A 19,590-nucleotide genomic window follows, 5' to 3' on the forward strand; every position below is an offset into this window, starting at 1 on the left:
GAGAAGTGAAGACTCCAAAAGCCCAACCTTAAATAGTAATTTTCATCACTCTCTTCTGAATTGCCAACCACTCTTTTTACTGCATAACATTTTATTTGTGTCATAGTTTTTCCTCCAGGTTGAGGCTGTCTCTCATTTCAGCTGCTCAGTGAAAGAGTATGGAGAAGAAGCCTTTGGAACCTGAGGATTGAGTGCAGGGGCTTCTAATCTCTAGTGTAGTATGCTCAGACCGTAGGGTCCTTCCTAAGATGTCTGCCAGTTGCAGCACAATAAGAATATGTTTGGGGTGAAAACCTTGAGTCTCAGCTTGCTATGCAGAACCCAGGTCCTTAGTCTTGTTTTGTATGTTTGCAAGGTACCAGATTATGTTCTTGTGAATATCTCCTAGACTCTTGGTCCTTAAAGCACCACTGGCCAGTGAGCTTTCTCCCTCCCTACGGAGCCGTGTGGCTCCCAGTGCTGGAGTATGCACTCCACTTACTATTGAATTTCTTTCGAATTGCATCTGGTTATCTGCTCTGTACTGTTGGGTTCCAGCCCTCTCCTATACCCACAATCTGAACATGAGCTAAACATCTGGAGAAAGAAGGAAAGTGCTATAGTATGCCATTGCAGGAAGGCACTGATCATATCACATGGTATGAACTAATAAATAAAACCCCTTCATTTTGAACATTTGCAGAATAATTTAGAGATGCTTCCATAAATACCTTCTACTTCAGTGCTTAATTTGTGTCATGTGGTTCAAGGAAAAATATATGACGAGAAAAGGAAGTGATAAATGTCATACCCTGTAGCAAGAGTAATTGACAGGTACCTTTCCTTGTGTTATTTTCTTGAGTAAAATATTCTTGAGTAAAATATTTAGTTATGAAACACTAAAAAAAAAAATTAACCTGTGGCTCTTTTCTTATAACAGAAAACTTTTCTAGTGTGGCTGGTGTTACTAAAGTCAGTGAATGGTAGACTTTGAGTGATTACTATTTTTTGCCTTAGCTAATTTTATGTTAGGTTGGTAGGGATATATCTCCACTGGAGAGGACATCACTTTCAAGGCTCTAGCTTTGATCTTTAACATGATAAAAACAAACAGCAGAACATTCTGCCCTTCTGCTAAATTCGTGTTAGGTCTTTTACTGGATTTTCTGAGTATTTGTTTTTACCTTTAACATTGTAAGTCATAGTTTTATTTAGGAAGATACTCAAGTCACTGACATGAAGTTGCCTAGATTTTAGTTTTTTAGCTTGTTTTATTTTTCTATGTAAATTTATATATTCATGAACATTTAAACAAATCAAGTGTTTTAGACATGCTAATAATTCAAAAGTTAAAGGGATAGACCATACTCTGAATAATATTTCAAGTGCTGTTCTGTGAACTTATTTGTCCTCTGCGGTATTTATTCAAGGTAGTATGATTTGAGTCCTGTCTTTTTCTTTCCTTCTTGGTTTTAGAAGATAAAATATTGTTTGTATAAAATACTTTTAGTGTTATTTCAAAATTATTTCAAGTGACAGCTAGAGAACAGTTGCCATTATCAGATGATTTGTGGGGTGGATTATTAGAAACTCCTATTTATGTTTCAGCTTTGGGACTAGAACTTTCCTAATTGTGATACTATGTCCTGTAGAAGGAAGTGGCACCATGGAGTAAGCATTAACTAAGTGATTGTAGTATGGTAATATGGTAATATGTAATACATATCTCAGGTCACAATTCATTGAGAGAAGGCAGGAATTCAAGGCAGGAACTGAAGCAGAATCTTATTGGCTTTCTTCTTTTGGATTGTTCAGTTTCTTTCTTAGACAAACCAGGACCACGTTGCACTACCCAAGAGGTCTGGGCCCTACTTTATCAGCCATTAATCAATGAAATGCCCCACAGATAGGCCTATAGGGCAGTCTGATGGAACCATTTTCTCAGTTAGGATACCGTCTTCCCAGTTTGAGTTAAATTGACAAAAAACAGCTAGCACACCATATATGGAATGAAAACATACATTTTCTGTAATGTGTTCCTATATGTTGATTGATGTCTTAGAATTCATTTTTGTTCTTATTGTTGATTTGTTTGTTTTTTTTTGGATTTCCATTTGAAATAGAGTCTTAGTATGTATCCCTGGTTGGGTAGGAGCTTATAGTGTAGACTAGGTTGGCCTTGAAATTACATTTGTTCTCTGCCTTATGACTGCTGGGATTAAAGCAATGTGCTCCTCTTCCTGGTGAAGTTAATTAAAAAAAAAATCTTAGTTTGAAAAACTATAGGTTTAGAGGAAATTGTATCAATATTGCAGAGAGGTTTCATGTACATGTACTCAGTTTTCTCCAGTGGTAACCCCTTACATAGCTATAGTTCAGTATCATAAGTAGGAAATTTGACATTAATAAAGTCTACAGACCGCAGACCTCTTTGGTGCTCTTTTGGATTTTTTTCTTTTGGTAAATAAAGGCCTATGTTATAGTACAAATTTCTCAATTCATTGGTTTAAAATATTTGTATAAACTGTAGAATTTTTAAAATATTCTGTATGTCAGTTGTCAGTTTATTCTTGTCTCCAAATTTCTCATACATGATCCATGGAGCTTATAACAGGTCTATGTTCCAGCAAACACAATATTCAACAGTGACAGTAGAGGGTGCTGGAGGGACACTTTAGGAAGAAGGTGCTGTGATTATATTTCTTGTTTTTGCCACAAATCTGAGAATGTTGGACACTGTGAAGCAGCTGGCCTGGTAGAGAGATGGAATGGCCTTTTGTCTCTCCGTGATCTCATACGTTTGGTTTTGGCAAAATGAGGCACCCATGTGAACCTCTCTATATAGGCACAGTGTGCTCTAGGCTCTGTATCACCTTGCTTATGTGTTGGTGTCAGGAATCTTGCTTTTCTTTGCTCTTCTGCCTGATACACTTAGCTGCCTGGTTACTGACTTGCTTGGAGGGAGAGCAAAATTTGCTATCCAAAGGGCTTCAGTCACTCTGCCTTTATAGGAAAATCTGAATGTCAGGAAAAAGATCTTCCTCACCCTTTCCAAGTTTACTTTTATTTGGCATACCTTTCCTTTATTTATAATTATCCTCCTATTATAGTAAATAATTCTTTTAAAAATTTTATATTTTTATCATTTTTGATTTTGCCTATGTGCCTGTGTTGGGGTATGTGCACATGAATGTAGGTGCCTGCAGAAGCTTGAGGAGCTGGTTTCCCTGGAGCTGGAATTCCAGATGATTGTGGATGCTGGGAGTCAGACTTGAATCTTCTGGAAGAACAGTATATGCTATTACCTGCTGAGCTATCTCTCCAGTCCCTAAGTGTTTCTTTATAGTAAACCTTTTCTGTTCAGATTATTGTGTGCTCTAGTCCCTTACTGGATTTCAATTGACAGTTTAATTGGAGTGGTTTCTAATGATATTAGCCAGTCCCACAGATAAAGTTTCAAATACTTTTCTAGGGAAACAAAACAAACAAGCCAACAAACCCCAAATAATTATTTTAGTAGCCCTAACTGATGTGATACCGGTAAGATAATAACTACCACGTGATGTTTTTACCATGTGTTTATCCCATTCCAGATGTCTCATATACTGACTTTTTCATACCAAAGCAAGAACTATGAAGGTGTGTTTTGTTTGTTTGTGTTTGGTGTGTGTATGTGTGTGTGTATGTTTGGTAGGGTGCTCAACATGGTATTTATCTTGGTAAGAAATATAGCGTGCTAATAAGGCAGCACTGAATGAGAGCATCTTGTTCTATCTGAAGTCTTTCCATTTGTTAGGCTTTTTTAGGCAGATAAATTTTGTAATATATTTATATACTTACAGAAAAAGTAAAATTGTTTTTTGTTTACTAATAAATTATTGCTTAGTTAATAACATTTTATCTCCATGTCCCCTTCTCAGACATAGCCTATGGGCAGTTCAGTCTCCATGGATGTTCCCTAGCAAGGGGAGCAGGGGCAGTCACTGGCATGAGCTTGGTTGCCTGCTCTTTGATCAACTCCCCATGGTGAGGTAGCTTTACTATGCCACAGAGAAAGAGGATCCAGATAATCCTGATAGACTAGGGTCAGATAGTAGTGGAAGAGGACCTCCCCTATCAGTGGACTAGGGGAGGGACATTCAGGGAGTGGGTGAAGAAGGAGGAAGAGTGGGACCAGGAGATGAGGGAGGGGCCTGAAGCTGGGATACAAAGTGAATAAATACTAATAATAAAGAAAAAAATAAAAAAATCTTTATTTTTAATAGAAGCACTTTAAAAGGACTTACTTTATGTGTATGTCATGTGTGTGCCAGTACTGTTCTGGGAACATCAGACCATCTGGAGCTGGAGTTACAGGTGATTGTGAGCCATGTGAAGTGGGTGCTGGGAACTGAACTCAGGTTGTCTTCAAGGAGCAGCAACTGCTCTTAACTGCTGAGACATCTGTTCAGCTACCTTAATGGAAGCATTGGAGAAGAAGAAAGAATTTACAAAGATTTTTTTTTTTGAACCTTTGGAAGGGAGAAAAAGTTAATGATATACAATTGCTTAACAAAGTTAAGTGCATGTTTAAGTAATTTTAAAATTAAATTTTAACTTATTTGTGTATGTGTGTGTGTATACCAGTGTATTCATTAATTCTCTATTGCTGTGGTAAGACACCATGACCAGGGCAGCTTATAAAGGAAAGTGGATAATTGGGCTTATGGTTCTGGAGGGTTAAAGTGCATGAGGGTGGACCGAAGGCATGGAGACAGGAACAACATTCTGTTCTGCACATAATGATTTTTTCCTATTTTCTGTGTATTTTAAGCTTATTTAGTCTGTTAATATTTTTCCTTTTTTCTTTAAAGTTTATGTTTGGTGCCTAATTCCATTATAATATGGGCAGTTGTTTTATGGTGACTGTTGAAAGTTTAGTATAGCTTGGTTCAGTTGTTTTAAATGGAATTGCACTTCTATGAAGCTAATTATGTTGTACAAAGATTATTTTATATTAATTTACTTAAGTATATTTAAAGTATAAATACAAAAATAGGTCTATGTAGAAGAAAATTAGTTATCATGCCTGAATCGCAATTTTATTTATTTATTTATTTTGGTGTAATGGTCAGCACTCTGGACTTTGAATCACTGTTTTTTTAAGGCCTCTGTGTAAGGTTGGTCCTAGATTGCTGTGTACAAGGTTAGATTTTGAGAGGGTTTATGTCATTTGCAGAACTGACAGAAGTGAGTAATATGCTTCAGCTATTTGCATGAACACCCACTTCCTTATGAAGTTTCCTATTGCATGATATTAATGTAAGATTTAATTTTCCATAATCCCTGTAATTAATTCTAAGGCAATACTAGAAATGGTGAAGTTTGGTGTTTGTTTAACAATGAAGGTAAAGCTGATGAAAGTCCTATTTTTAGTAAAAATTCTAAGTATTATGGAGGGTAGATATTTTTTCTTAATGGTAGTTTTAAAGGTAATAATTTGCAACTGTTATGCTTTACAGTTCACTTTCACCGTAAATCTTTTTCACTTTAACCTTACATTAAAATAACGAGCACAGGTGTTACAGGTGACATTTGTATTTGGAAATGTAAAAAATGAGGCTTTAATGTTTGTGCCTTGAGAGGGTTCAAGATTGGGCCAATGGATTATGAGTTTGAGGGTAACTCATACACAGTATGATGCACAGTAGGCACCTGGAATAAAAGAAAGGAGAAGGGAATAGACAACATAGCAGTATGACAGAGAGGGAAAGCATATCTACAATAAATCTATAATTCACTCGTAATTTTTAAGGATAATAAGACTGCCACTAAACTTTTCATAAAAACCACAATCTGAGGTTGTATGAAACCAAAGATAGTTGCAAAACACTCCTATTTTCTGGGACCTATAAAAGGGAATTTATAGTCTTTTCTAATGATTTCCCAACAGGGGGCAGACTATGAATAAAACACCATAGAGTTTTGTAGTGGTAGACATAAGATTAACTCCTAATCCTGTAACTCGGGGTTACAGGGTCACAGTTGTGTGACTTTGGACAAATCACTTCTTCCTGAAAATTATTTTTATTATTTAGGTATATGAGGTCAGTTTGGAAGTATAAATACAGTATTATAATATATTTGCCAATAAACAGCAGCTACTATAATGATTGAAATTATTGTTAATGTTTTAACATCATTTCATTCTCAGGAGGTTTGATATACATTTTTTGGTGTATCTTTTTGTATTATTTTAAGTAATATGTGTGTCTGCTCTTTGCTTTATTAGCAATTTGTAGTGGCTGTGAATGTGTTTCCATTGTAGAATGTTTGCCTGGCATGTGCATGAATTCCTGATTTCTATCTCCAGCACCAATATAAACTGGGTGTGGTGGCACAGATCTGTGATCTCAGCACTTGTTGGTTGGAGGGCATCTTGGCTGCATTACAGTTGTAAGTCAGCCTGGAATACGAGACCCTGCAAACAAACAAACAAACAAACAAGCTGCCTGGCAGTTAAAAGCATACTTCTCTTTCAGAAGTCCTGAGTTTTGTTCTCAATACCCATATCAGGTGGCTCACAACCATCTATAACTCAAGCTCAAGGGAATCTACCACCATGAGCACACAGCTTCTGTAACATGCGCACACGCGTGCATGCACATGCGCTCACACACACAACTTGATAATAAAAATAAATCTTTAAAACCAACCAATCAGTCAACCAATTTGTATTTACTGGCATCATAGATCTTACTATATTTGATAGTGGTTGCCTTTTTGCTTACTTTTCTCTCCTGTTGGACTGTGCACTCATTGAGAATACAGGTGGGACAGCAGTTTTCTTTCCTGCTTTGCTCTTGGACTCAATTAAATGCTCTGAAATCCCTAGAGAACCATTTAATGTTCACATTAGGTGTTGTGTTTCTAATAATACCTATCTTAATTCCTGACATACTCCTAATAGCTATTTTTAGTAGTGTCCATAAGAAGTTGTATGTATTTTAATGAAGTATAATTTTGGGAATGACTAGTAAAAAAAAAAGAAGTGTGATTTTGTTGTTAGAGGAACTGAAGTTCTATGTTGTATGTCTCATTTTCTAGAAGAAAAAGCAGAGGCCCGAGGGCTTTAGTTAGGTGCTTTCTCAAATGTCCTACTGCTGGCTGGTGGCAATATCTTTTATTTATAAGCCAGGAGAAGAGGAGTGCATCAAAGATCACCGAACTAAGATGATGAGTATTAATTTTTAAGGGAAATCTGAACTTTCAAGGCTCTTGTTGTTGCTAACCGTAATATAGGATTATTATGCTAAGATAATGTCAAAATTTTAGTTTTACCATGAATTCCAAGTGATTGAGAAGTATGGTAATTTATATTTTCCAAAACAATCATAAGAAGAAAGGATATATTAAACTATTGCCATTGATTTAGACAGGAGACTTCAGAGATAGATTTTTTTTTTTTTTTAAAAAAAACTAAGATCAGAAAGGAGAGGAGAACCTCCCCTATCAGTGGACTTGGGGAGTGGCATGCATGCAGAAAGGGGAGGGAGGGTGGGATTGGAAGGGGAGGAGGAGGGGCTTATGGGGGGATACAAAATGAATAAAGTGTAATTAATAAAAAATTTAAAAAAAAGTAGAAGAGAAAATGTACAGTTAATAGTCACTACTATTATGCCCTTGAGCGCAGGATATCCCTTTATCAATTAAAGTATTCTTTAATGTTTATCAGTAAAGAAAAAAAAAAAGAAAATACATAAGACTAAAGGTTAAAAAAATTATGGTTTATGTTTATTACTTAGAAAAACTTAAAATTCAGGAACTTGTTCTTAAAGAACCAATGGAGATACTGGAGAGAGTAGAGCAGGCGGGAGAGCATGAGCCAAACAAACCCACTCCGATTAACTTCAGGACACAAACATGAACATATGAACAACAATTACATTATTAAGTATTACTAGCAAGAGATAAGGCAACAGTAGAAGAACTAATACAGCAAGTCATATCATTAAAGTTAAAGGAAATAATATAATTTTAAAATTTGAATATTAGGACAATTTTTTTTTTTTTACTTTTTTCCAAGGATATGTTTGGAGAATTGTTATCTGCGCTTATAAGTTTTATTGTTGGCTGTAGGCATGGTCTTTGTTGGACACCAAAAGGAAGCCTTGAGCAAGGCATTCTCAGTCCTCACCCAGAGAATAATGACTACTTACTGGAGTCATAGCTATGTTGAAAAGTGCTGCTACAAAAGCAAGCCTTTGTATAAAAGGAAGGGGCAGATTAAGTATTGACTGGCAGCTGCCAGTATAAAAAAATCAACACTTTGTTTTTTTTATATGTTATGGATCTAACCCAGAACCTTATATATGCCAGGAATACATGAGGAGATGCTGGAGAGAGCAGAGCAGAGCTACGTATCCAACTCCTGGCATTTTTCCCCCCTAAATTTTAAAAGTATATGTTTGATTTAGTTATATTTGTTATGTGTGATTTAGTTTACTTCCTATATAAAAGTGCATGGTGTGCTTTTGTATTTTAGGGTTATTATGGTTCAAGCACTCAGTTAAGTGTGAGAGTGCGTTGGCAGAGTGACACTCTGGAGAGGTCACAGTGCTTATTGAGTTGCAAAACCTACTTTTACTAGATATAAAGTTGAGTGCATTGCTTAACTGATCTGGGCATGGCTTTGCTTACCCATAAAGTGGAGCTAATAATAGCCTAGGAATTAAAAAAAAGCTGAATTTTAGAACTTATGAAAACTTTTTCCAAATAAAGTAGCATTGGCAGGGTTTTTGAAGCTACATGAGCACCAGGAAGCATGGACATTAGGTAATAATTATTAATTCTGTATTGGATAATATTGTCAGTGTGATAGAACAGTTCGTAATGAAGCTTATGTAACTGAGTACATAATAATACAAACATGCTATGTGGTGGACATGACTGGTAAGGACCAGGGCACTAAAAAGTTAGTTTTTTAGTGTAGCTGGATACAGAGAGAGCACAGTGTCTTTTCCTTATTTTAAAAATACTCTTAAAAGAACTTACCTGGGATAATTAATTATTATCTATAGTTTTGGAATAACTTTAAGGCAAATAAGATCTTTTATTTTCCTATTTATATCTTACTAGCAAATTAATAATTTATTATCTCTTTTAGGGCTATTTTCTGATCTTGGTTGCTTTTATATGTAAAATAAAGGCCTGAAAATTTTGACAACTTATTTTTATGATTTGTATATAATTTTGCATGTATCTTGGGTTCTTATTGTGTTCTAGAAAAACAAACCTATTTGTGAGTACAAAACTCAGATTGTATAGTTTTTATGAAAAGGGTTTTATCTCACTGGGCTTCTGTATTTTTCTTGATACCTTATTTTTCCTTTTCTTTTCCCCCAATATTTTCAGATGTTTTGGAATGTTATTAAGCCCAGGTCGAAACGTGAAGAACAGTGACATGCATTTACTGGATATGGTAATGACAACCTTAAGCATCCTAATCAAGTACAGAAGACAGTTATTTTATATTTTATTTTAAAATTTTGTCATATTGTCAGAGTTGTTTAATTTTGTGATGACAGTAATTAAATTTGGAAACTCAAACTTAAAATTACTTCTTGAGGAAATATTAGGAAAGTTGCCATGTAAACAGTGTTCTGTAGGGTGAAAGCATGTGAAAGGAAGCTGTAGTGATGGTGCCTATCTCCTTCATCTGTTTGTGTTCTTAGTCTTTTCCTTCAGACTAAAGCATCAAACAAACATCTGCAGTGTGCACATAGCACCTTTTATTTAGTTAATGCACTGTCAGCTGTAGTGCTGTGATGATGCTTGTTTTTTGGAAGCATTTTCCTTGTTTGTACTTAGCAGTGGATACTGACTAGATTTCTTTAAGAAATGCCATTAAAAGAGTAATGAGTCAGGTGGTGGTGGCGCACACCTTTAATCCCTGCGCATGGGAGGCAGAGGTAGGCAGATCTCTTGAGTTTGAAGCCAGCCTGGTGTACAGAGTGAGTTCCAGGGTAGCCAGAGGCTACAGAAAGAACTCTTGTCTCAGGGGGAGGGGAGGAAGATTAATGACCCACACTCATGGGTGGTGTTTGTTGTGAAGGGAACAAGGCATCTTAACTCTTAAAATGCCTTCAGTTGTTGCCGTTAATGAGCATTCACTCTGTGATTTAGAGTGTTACAGAAATAGATCAATGTAAGGATAAAATTCCTTCATGAGTTTATATTTTTATATTTTATATATTTCTTTTCAACTGTGTCTCATAAGTGTAATTTAAATAACACTGTGAGTAATTTTTCTTTGAATTATTTCATGATAATTATATCATCACTAATTTTCTAGCACTACTGGAATGTTTTGTTCAAAATTTTGGCCGCCTAGTTGTATGCCAACATTGTATGAAGCACTGCAGTTTTAGGTCTGTGCAAAATGGAGTTCTTAGTGGCTATGGGCACTTCACCTCGTGATAGAATCAGACCCTGTATAAGTGTGTAATTGCAGAAGTGGTTAAGTGCTTCCTCCAGTGTATAGTGTGCCATGGACAGAAAGAGGAGGTCAGGCAAGGACAGCTGGTTACATCAAATGTGGAAGCATAAATTAGTTATTGATCCATCTCTCTCTTAGCCTTCTCCTCAACACATCAGTAATGAATGTTGGTTTTCCAAAAGTAAGTCATAGTATTTTGGAGCTATGAGAATTCCATGAGTACCTAGGAATTAGAAAAATATTAAGATAATGGAGTTCTAGTTAGGTCTTTCAGAATCTAAAGGATTAAGATGAATCATTGTTAGAGATTTTCCCCCATAAAACCTAAAATCAGGTTATAGAGTTATAAAACTGCTGTGAATCAGTGAGGCTTCTTAGTCATTTCTGTGTAGTTTAACTCTTCCTTTAACTAATCACTATCTAAGGCCTTGGCAGTGTTCACATTTCTGCAAAGAGAAGTGAACTTACTGCACAACAAACACTTAGTAGTGTTAGGCTTTGCATTTTAATTATCAGCAGTTGTAATTTACTGTTATCTGGTATTATTAATCTTCATGATATCTTAATATGTGGTCACTGACCCTTGGCTAGATTTTGTTTAATAAAGGAACTCAATACCTTATATTGAAACTGATGAAGGGATTCTGGTTATTGACAGGTTATTCTTTGTAATAAGCAAAAGTTACACTCTTTGTAACTTTGCTAGATAGTTTTGGTTTTTGCTCTTTAGAGTAAGATATTAATACTTTTGCTGTACTAACAAATACAGCTCCTATGACATGCCCAATGTGATGGAAAACTGGAAACAATTTTCTGCCCCTTCATTTACGTTAACAGACTTTGAAAAGGCATGTGTGTTACATTTAACAGTTTGTGAAACTTTTTATTCACGCTGAACAAACAATCTTTTATGATAAAAATTATGTTTAGAATTTCATATATGAGTACACTCCATTTATGTAATTTCTACCCCTCTTCCACTTTTTCTTGGATTCATGATCTCTTCTGTAATTGTTATTGTTATATAATACACACACACACACACACACACACACACACACACACACACTCACACACACACACTCACAGTCTCCTGGGTTGTTTAGTGTTATATTTATTGTTGCTGATATGTACATATGTTTAGGGATTATCACTTTTGATATTGGGTAATGTATCAGGAGGTTCATTTCTGGAAAGTAGTGATTTTTCTCCTTCATATCAACCATTGACAGCCTATTGTTCTTCAGCTAAGGGTAAGATGTTGTGAAATTTCCTTCATTTCCAATGACATGTCCAGTGGCATGGCCATCATGCACTTCTCTTTTAGGCAGCCATAGTGTTGCATTTTCATGGGTGTAGCATATTTGTCATGCCTGGTGGTACTCTGACTCTTAGAATTGTTCCTTTCCATTTCTCCTTATGTTCTCTGAGCCTTAGGTCTAGGTGTTATAGATAGTCCATTTAGGGGTGGGCACCCCATGGCCATTTATTCTCTGCATTTTGGCCAGTTATGGATCTTTGCAGTAGCTTCCACATGCTGCCCAAAGAAGCTTCTTTATGAGGACGGAGAGATACACTTATCTGTAGGTACAACAATAACTATTTAGAAAACAGTTAAGCTTTATTGATTTAGAAAAATGATAGCAGCAAATTTTCTTTTAGGATTTATGACCTCTCCACCCATGGGTACCAGACATGAATTCTCTTTCATTACATGGGCCGTAAGTCTAATTACGCAAGATGCCAGAGAAGAAAAGTAATTCATAGTCCTACCCAGCTGTTGAACCAACACACTATAAACAATGACCTACTCAGCAAAATATTCCCAATGGTGTTTTTTTTATTTGATACATATTTTATTTATATTCATTTTCTTGAACATATTGCAATCCCAATCTTTATGTTGACTAAAACCACCCTCATACACAAAGATTACACCCATACAATATCTAAAAATTAATATGTAATATATAAAATAACATTTTTTTACTATTAATTACACTTTATTAATTTTGTATTCCCCCATAAGCCCCTCCCTCCTCCCCTTCCGATCCTACCCTCCCTCCCCCTTCCTCATGCATGCCCCTCCCCAAGTCCACTGATAGGGGAGGTCCTCTTCTTTTTCCTTCTGATCTTAGTCTATCAGATCACCTCAGGAGTGGCTGCATTGTCATCTCTTGTGGCCTGGTAAGGCTGCTCCTCCCTCAGGGGGAGGTGATCAAAGAGCAGGCCAATCAGATTATGGCAGAGGCAGTCCCTCTTCCCATGAACAATTTTTAAGTAATGACTTTTCTTCCCTATGTGTATTTTCTAATGACGTGAATTGAGACTTTTTAATAATTAAACCTATTACTATGGGTTACGATCTTCACTAAAGGCAAAATCACAAATGCCATTGTATCTGTTATTTTTCTCCTTGCTGTGACGGATTGAAAAGCAATTCTGATTCCTAGTTTAAGAGGGTGCAGTCTGTTATCGTGAGGGCAGCCTAGTAGGAAGAATTTAGGGAGGAAATGACATTCAGGTGGGATTCCTCACATATGGGAAAATCAGAAGGCAAAGTAAAGAATATGCTGGCACTCTCCCTGCTCTCTTTTCCAGTCCTGACCCCCAGAGCATATAATACTGTCTCACACATTCGGGGTGGGTGTTTCTCACCTTAGTTTCTCTGTTTAGATCATAAACACAGTTTCATTTATATATGTGTATACTAGCACACATAAATAAGATCACACACAACAAAGCTTTAGTTTTGTTGGGGGAATGAAGATGACAAGTAACAGAGACTCAATATTCTGCCACAGAGGGCCTCTGAAAGCCTCTGCCGTGCAGAGTGTCAAAGCAGATGCTGAGCCTGATGGCCAACTGACGGGCAGAGTGAATGGAATTTTATGTAAGAAGTGGGAAATAGTAAGAGCTAGAGAGGACAGGAACTCCACAAGGAGAGCAAACAGAACAAGATAATTTGAACACAGGGAACATCCCAGAGACTCATACTCCAACCAAGGACTATCCGTGGAGATAACCTAGAACCCCTGACAATGCAGCCACTTCTGATGAGAACTGATAGACTAAGATCAGAAAGAAGGAGAGGAGGACCTCCCCTATCAGTGGACTTGGGGAGGGGCATGCATGCAGAAAGGGAGGGAAGGGTGGGGCCGGGAGGGGAGGAGGGAGGGGCTTATGGGGGGATACAAAATGAATAAAGTGTAATTAATAAAAGTTAAAAAATACTCTGCTAATAAGGAACTTTTTTGTTTTTTTTTGGTCAGGGAAGTTGTAGGGTAGAAAAGAAACAAGTGATTCTGACCATATTTATTGACAACACAGGAAAAGTCTAGCAGCAAAATACCATGAAAACCAGAAAACTTAATAAATGTATATTTCCATGGAGCTGGAACACAATGTTCAATTATAGCCTTAGAGATGCTTCAGAGTTATGTGGATCTTTATAATGAACCATATGCTGATGCTAGATTAAAAAGCCACATTCTATATTGTAATGTAGTACATTTGGAATGTGTATGCATGGACTGTGTATGTATTTGGAAAACATAGAGGGAAAGTTTCCTGAAGGAGTTCATCTGTATATGTGTGTGATAAACTGCTACTTTAGCTTTTATTTGCTCCTCCCCTTGTCTTGTGGATCTTAATTTTTTTATTGTATTGTATTGTATTGTATTTTACTTCTCTCCTTTTCCTTCCCTTCTGTCATCTGCCTTTTTTTTTTTTTTGTCTGGATGATACATGATTTTAAAAGTTTTTGTTGTTGTTTTGAGAACACCTTGCTGTATAGCCTTAAGCTTGTCTGCAACTTGGTATCCTTTCCTTAGTACTGGGGTTGTAGTTGTGCACATGTATACCTTGCTTTCAAGTGGTTTTTAGTGTTTATTTTCTTCATTTATCTCTTTTCTCTCTAATAGTTTTCTAGTATTCTTGAATGCTGTTCTTTATATTTTAACTTAATTGTTTTTTGCTACTTTATATGTGGCTTATCACAACTTCAGTTCTTGCTGAAATTGTTAAGCTTCCACGGCTAACTGCCTGATTTCCTGTATTTGTTAGTTGAAAGATCCTGATTACTCTAGTTCATCTTCCTGTACTCAAGCACAGCAAACAGTCAGGCATACAGAAATTACATCTTTTGGGTAAGAAGCTCCTGCCTGTTCTGAATGGGGACTAGTTAATAGGGGTAGTGGAGGGCTAGAGAAATGTGTGCATATGTGCTTGTGTATGTGTGTGTGTGTGTCTGTCTGTGCATGCCTGTGTAATATATAAAGGAGAGGAAGAATGAGCTTATAGGTATATTTAGGGTGGAATTACTTAGTAGGTTTCCTTTACAGATGGCCTTCAGTGACTTTCATCTCTGGAACGCAGGATTCTTGGCCATATGCCATACAATTTGACTTTCAAATTGATAGTACTATACTAGAAAGATGTAATAATCAAGGGACTGGCACAGTTTTACAGGAATTCAGAGAAATGTCTATGAGGAATGGAAAAAAGTTTAATAATGAAAAGGAAGTTTTATTTGTTTTGGTCTGGTTGGGTTTTTTTTCCCCCCACTGTTTATAAAATGAGGAAATACAAAGACTAAAAGTTCTGTAGATATCATTCTTTTGCATTTGCACATGTTTCTCTGTGGTGTTCTTCCACAGGTGCCATTTTGTCTTGCTTTCTCTGAAATGAATATGCGCAACTTGTGTATTTTGCTTTCACTGTAGGGGTTGCTAGTTTTAGTAAATAGCTGGCTAAGTAAAAACATTAAAATGGAGATGATAAGGAGAAAAGTTGGAGGGAAGGCAGAAGGAAGGAAAGAGGTGTGAAGAGAGAAGAGTGTTGGGGGGGGAAATAAGCATGCTGGAAGATGAAAGAGAGATAGAGATATATTTGTTGATTATAAACCATCTCCTCATAGTGATTTATTATTATTGAGGTGAAGGTACTAAAGTATTAAGTTTGAAGGTATTATAGCCAGGAAGCGAATTAACATTTTAAGACTATTTAATAGTAGCACACTAAGAAAAATTACCACTTTTTACTTTTGTGATTGGCTATTAATTCATTCTTTGTGTAGGTAATTGTGTGTGTGTGTGCATGTATGAGTGTGTGTGTATGTTTTATTTTTTTTCCTTTTTTTGATGCTAGGAATTGAACCTAGTGCAGGTAATTTTACATTGTGGTCTTTTATATATTGATATTTTGACAGCAAGCAAAAGATCACATTTAACATAACTTTAAAACTTTGCTTTTGTGATTTGGTATGGATAGGTACAGCTCTTTTCATGTAAGAAGTACATGTCTATTTTGAACTTGTGTTTGAAGATGGCTGGGATATAGCAATACTCAAAGGAATGAGAAAATTTACAGTAAGATGTAAGACTATGTCTGAGTGTAGGTACACGTTTTAATAAATTAAAATGATTAAGGATATAATTTTAAGGTGTGATAATTTTCCTGTACCTGCTATCATTCTTGTTTGAACTTTTATAGGAATCCATGGGAAAGAGTTATGATGGCAGAGCTTATGTCATCACGGGCATGTGGAACCCCAACGCACCAATATTTTTGGCACTTAATGAAGAAACCCCAAAAGGTGATTTTTCTTAAATTATTTTTTATTCAGATTTTTTATTGTGAATGAACAATCTTGTTTTATTACATATTTAGACTGTACTGATGGTTAAATTGAAGATATTTTTATTTTGAATGTTGGTGAATATTTATGAAATTCTTTTTCATGCTTTTGTGAGGAAAACCTTCATTAGTTGAAAGAAATCCCTTAAAAGCCATGTTGACTAATTTTATTATTTTGAGGAAGGCATTTGACTTTGTGTTTTATATAAGGCTATAAAGTTGGTTTTATTTGGTTAAGAGCGGTGGAGGAAGATGAAATGTGTAAGCAAACAACTTTTGGAAATTTGTGTATCTTTGTTTATCTTTTTAATTAAGAATTGTAGATTAATTACATTTTAATTATTTACTCAAGTCTAGATTTTAGATCGTTGATCTTCCCTTAAACTAAATTTAAAGTTTTACTTGATTTATAGTTTTATTGAAAATGCTTTATTTTCATTCAATTAAACATGTTTGTTCAAAATATAATACACCAATTTGTTTCATCTTTAATTTTATTTGTTTAGTTTTTTAGTTATTTAGTTGTTTTTTATTTTTAGGTTTTAGTTATTTAGTTTATGCCCACATTTGACTTTTGGCTAAAGACAGGAAGCATCGAGGATTACTAATAGGAAAATATGCTTTTCTAGTAAAGAATACTAAAACAATAACTACTCTCTGTTGTTTGTAAAGAGAGTGGATGTTTACTAGTTCCATAAAGTACATGAATTTGATTACATATTATTTTGTCTAAAAGTGAGGGTTAAAACATAGCAAAACAGTTTATATAAAATTCAGCCTTGAGTTGGAATGTTAGCTTAGCAGTTGAAACATTTACTTGCTGAATAAGCAAGAGGAGAGTGATTAAGATCCCCGGTATCCAGTATGTATTTGGTGGGCTAATTCCAGCATTGGAAGGAGGAGACAGGAGATCCCCAGAGGAAGCTGAGTAGCTAGACTTCCCGTATTGAAGAGCTAGGTCTGATTGAGATACTATCCTTTTAAAAAAAAGGATTTCCAACAGCATCTCTTGGCCTCCATGGTCAAAGCAAATATATATGTTCATCTGCATATACTCATACCCCCATGTAAATATGCAAACACATGTACACATATGCTCACTTATCTATACATGTAAAATTGACACATGTATTGAACACACATGCTTCCCCAACATGTAAACATGCACACAGAGGAATACATACTCTCTCTTCGACATATAAACACACACACGTAAGCATACATCTTCTCTCTCCCACATATAAACAGAGACATGAACACATGTACTTTCCCACATATAAACATGAACACATATGCTCCTTCCACATATAAATACGCACATACACATGAATGCATGTTCCACCCTCACATACATGTAAACACACACATATGAATATGCATACTCTTCCCACATGTAAACATGTACACACAGGAACACAGCACACACATACATAAGAAAGCAAGTGCACATGTGGATGCCAGAACAGGATAGCTATCACTTTTTCTCTTTATTCCCTTGAGACAGGGATTCTTACTGAACCTGGGGCTCCAGTGATCTTCCTGTCTCTGCCCCACCATAGTACCAGGGCTGTAGGTATTCGAAATTGTTCCTGGCTTTTTCTATGCTTGTTGGGGATTTCTCTTGCACCTGGAGCCATCTCCTCAGCTCAATTAGTTTTTTTTCAAGAATAAGAATGGATCACGAACAGTGAACGTATTGACAGTTCTTAGTTCACCTCACATGGAGATGTTTATATAATCACAGCAGTACTCTACAGGTTTAGCATGAAAGGACTGAGTTTCTAATCTAGTTTGCACTCACCACACAGACCTATCTTTTTCCAGTGATTGTGTAAGAAACCTCATAGTTTTAAAGTAAATGTTATTTTCAACATTAATATATCTCTGTGTGTGTGTGTGTGTGTATATATATATATATATATATATATATATATATATATATGTATGTATGTATATGTATATATAATTTGTTACTGGGAATCCAACCTAGGGCCTTTCCCAATTTCTCCACAGTATTTTTCACATTAAAGATCGGATTCAGAAAAAAAAAAAATCAGATTCAGAGAATGGAGAAAGAGATCTGTCAGGAGGTTTAGATACTTGATTATGATAGAATAAGTAGTGCCTGAGGAACATTCCTAGAATACTTGATTACTTATTTAGTCAGTGCTTAGAAAGTATTTAAAAATAAATAAAAAGAAGGAAATATGCTTGTCTAGAGCTGTAATTCATGGATAACTTAGTAGAGTTTGTTTCTTTAATAATCAAGGAATAATAAAACCCAGAAATTTTCTATTGCAGATAAGCGGGTGTACATGACTGTGGCAGTGGATATGGTAGTCACAGAAGTGGTGGAGCCAGTCCGCTTTCTCCTGGAGACAGTAGTCCGTGTATACCCTGCAAATGAAAGATTTTGGTATTTCAGCAGAAAAACTTTTACAGAGACTTTCTTCATGAGGTTGAAGCAGGTAGGATGTTTTTGTTTTCTCGAAATCAGTCTATCCTTCCTTCCTTCCTTCCTTCCTTCCTTCCTTCCTTCCTTCCTTCCTCCCTCCCTCCCTCCCTCCCTCCCTCCTTTCTTCCCTCCCTCCTTCCTTCCTGGATGATCCTCATTTGTATCTGCCTCCCAAGTGCTGGGGCATACCACCACAGCCTATGCATTGCTTGGGCTCAAACATAGGGCCAGCCAAGCACTCTACCTACCAGCTGTGTTATAGCCCCAGCCCAGCTGCCTTTCATTTTTAATGCAAATATACTTCCTTCTGTCAGAACAAAAAACAATGAAATTTCTTTTAAAAAATCAAGTGGTATTTGAAGTCAATCAATGGAATGTGTGAAAACTGTACATATTGATAATAAGTTATTATGTGTTTAAATAAGCCTGAACTCATGTTCTTGTAGAGTATGCCACATTTAATAGAAATATTAATCAGTAAAAGGTATTTTCTGCTTTTATCTATAATTACTTGAAATACTACCCCCCAAACAAAACAAAACAAAACAAAACAAAACAAAACAAAACAAAACAAAACAAGGAGCAACAAAATTCAACATCACCTCCACAAAATAAACAGACACAGAAATATTCTGTGCTTATAAAGTTAAAAGAAAATCCAAGTATATCTAATGGTGATCTCTACTTGCAATATTAAGTAATCCACATTAGTTGACTTTCTCACACTGATCACCAGTCAAAGCATAATAAGATTACTCTCATATTAAGTAAACAAAATATATGTGCCTGTGACATCCTTAGTCACCATTAGAAGATAAGACATACAATTTTACAATTGAAAATAGCCTAGTATGGTGGTACATGCCTGTAATCCCAGCACTTGGGGAGGCAGAGGCAGGTGGATCTCTGTGAGTTTGAGGCCAGCCTGGTCTACAGAGTGAGTACAGGACAGCCAAGGCTATACACACAAATTCTGTCTCAAAAAACCAAACCAAACCAAACCAAACCAAACCAAACCAAACCAAACCAAACCAAACCAAAC

At 36.0% G+C, this 19,590-nt stretch overlaps 1 protein-coding gene across 2 annotated transcripts in view; it reads left to right on the forward strand.

Annotated features, from left to right (window-relative positions):
* Nucleotides 1-19,590, forward strand: part of Rabgap1l (RAB GTPase activating protein 1 like) — a 648,858-nt gene that overhangs the window by 102,442 nt on the left and 526,826 nt on the right. For both annotated transcript variants that reach the window (XM_055624410.1, XM_055624411.1), the window contains exons 8-10: nt 9,373-9,439; nt 15,950-16,052; nt 18,395-18,561. In XM_055624410.1, coding sequence (XP_055480385.1) covers nt 9,373-9,439; nt 15,950-16,052; nt 18,395-18,561 — 337 coding nt within the window. The remainder of the gene's footprint in view (nt 1-9,372; nt 9,440-15,949; nt 16,053-18,394; nt 18,562-19,590) is intronic.

The sequence above is a fragment of the Psammomys obesus genome, unplaced genomic scaffold (assembly GCF_907164565.1).
Source record: "Psammomys obesus unplaced genomic scaffold, mPsaObe1.curated_primary_1811, whole genome shotgun sequence".
In the NCBI taxonomy this organism is placed as follows: Eukaryota; Metazoa; Chordata; class Mammalia; order Rodentia; family Muridae; genus Psammomys; species Psammomys obesus.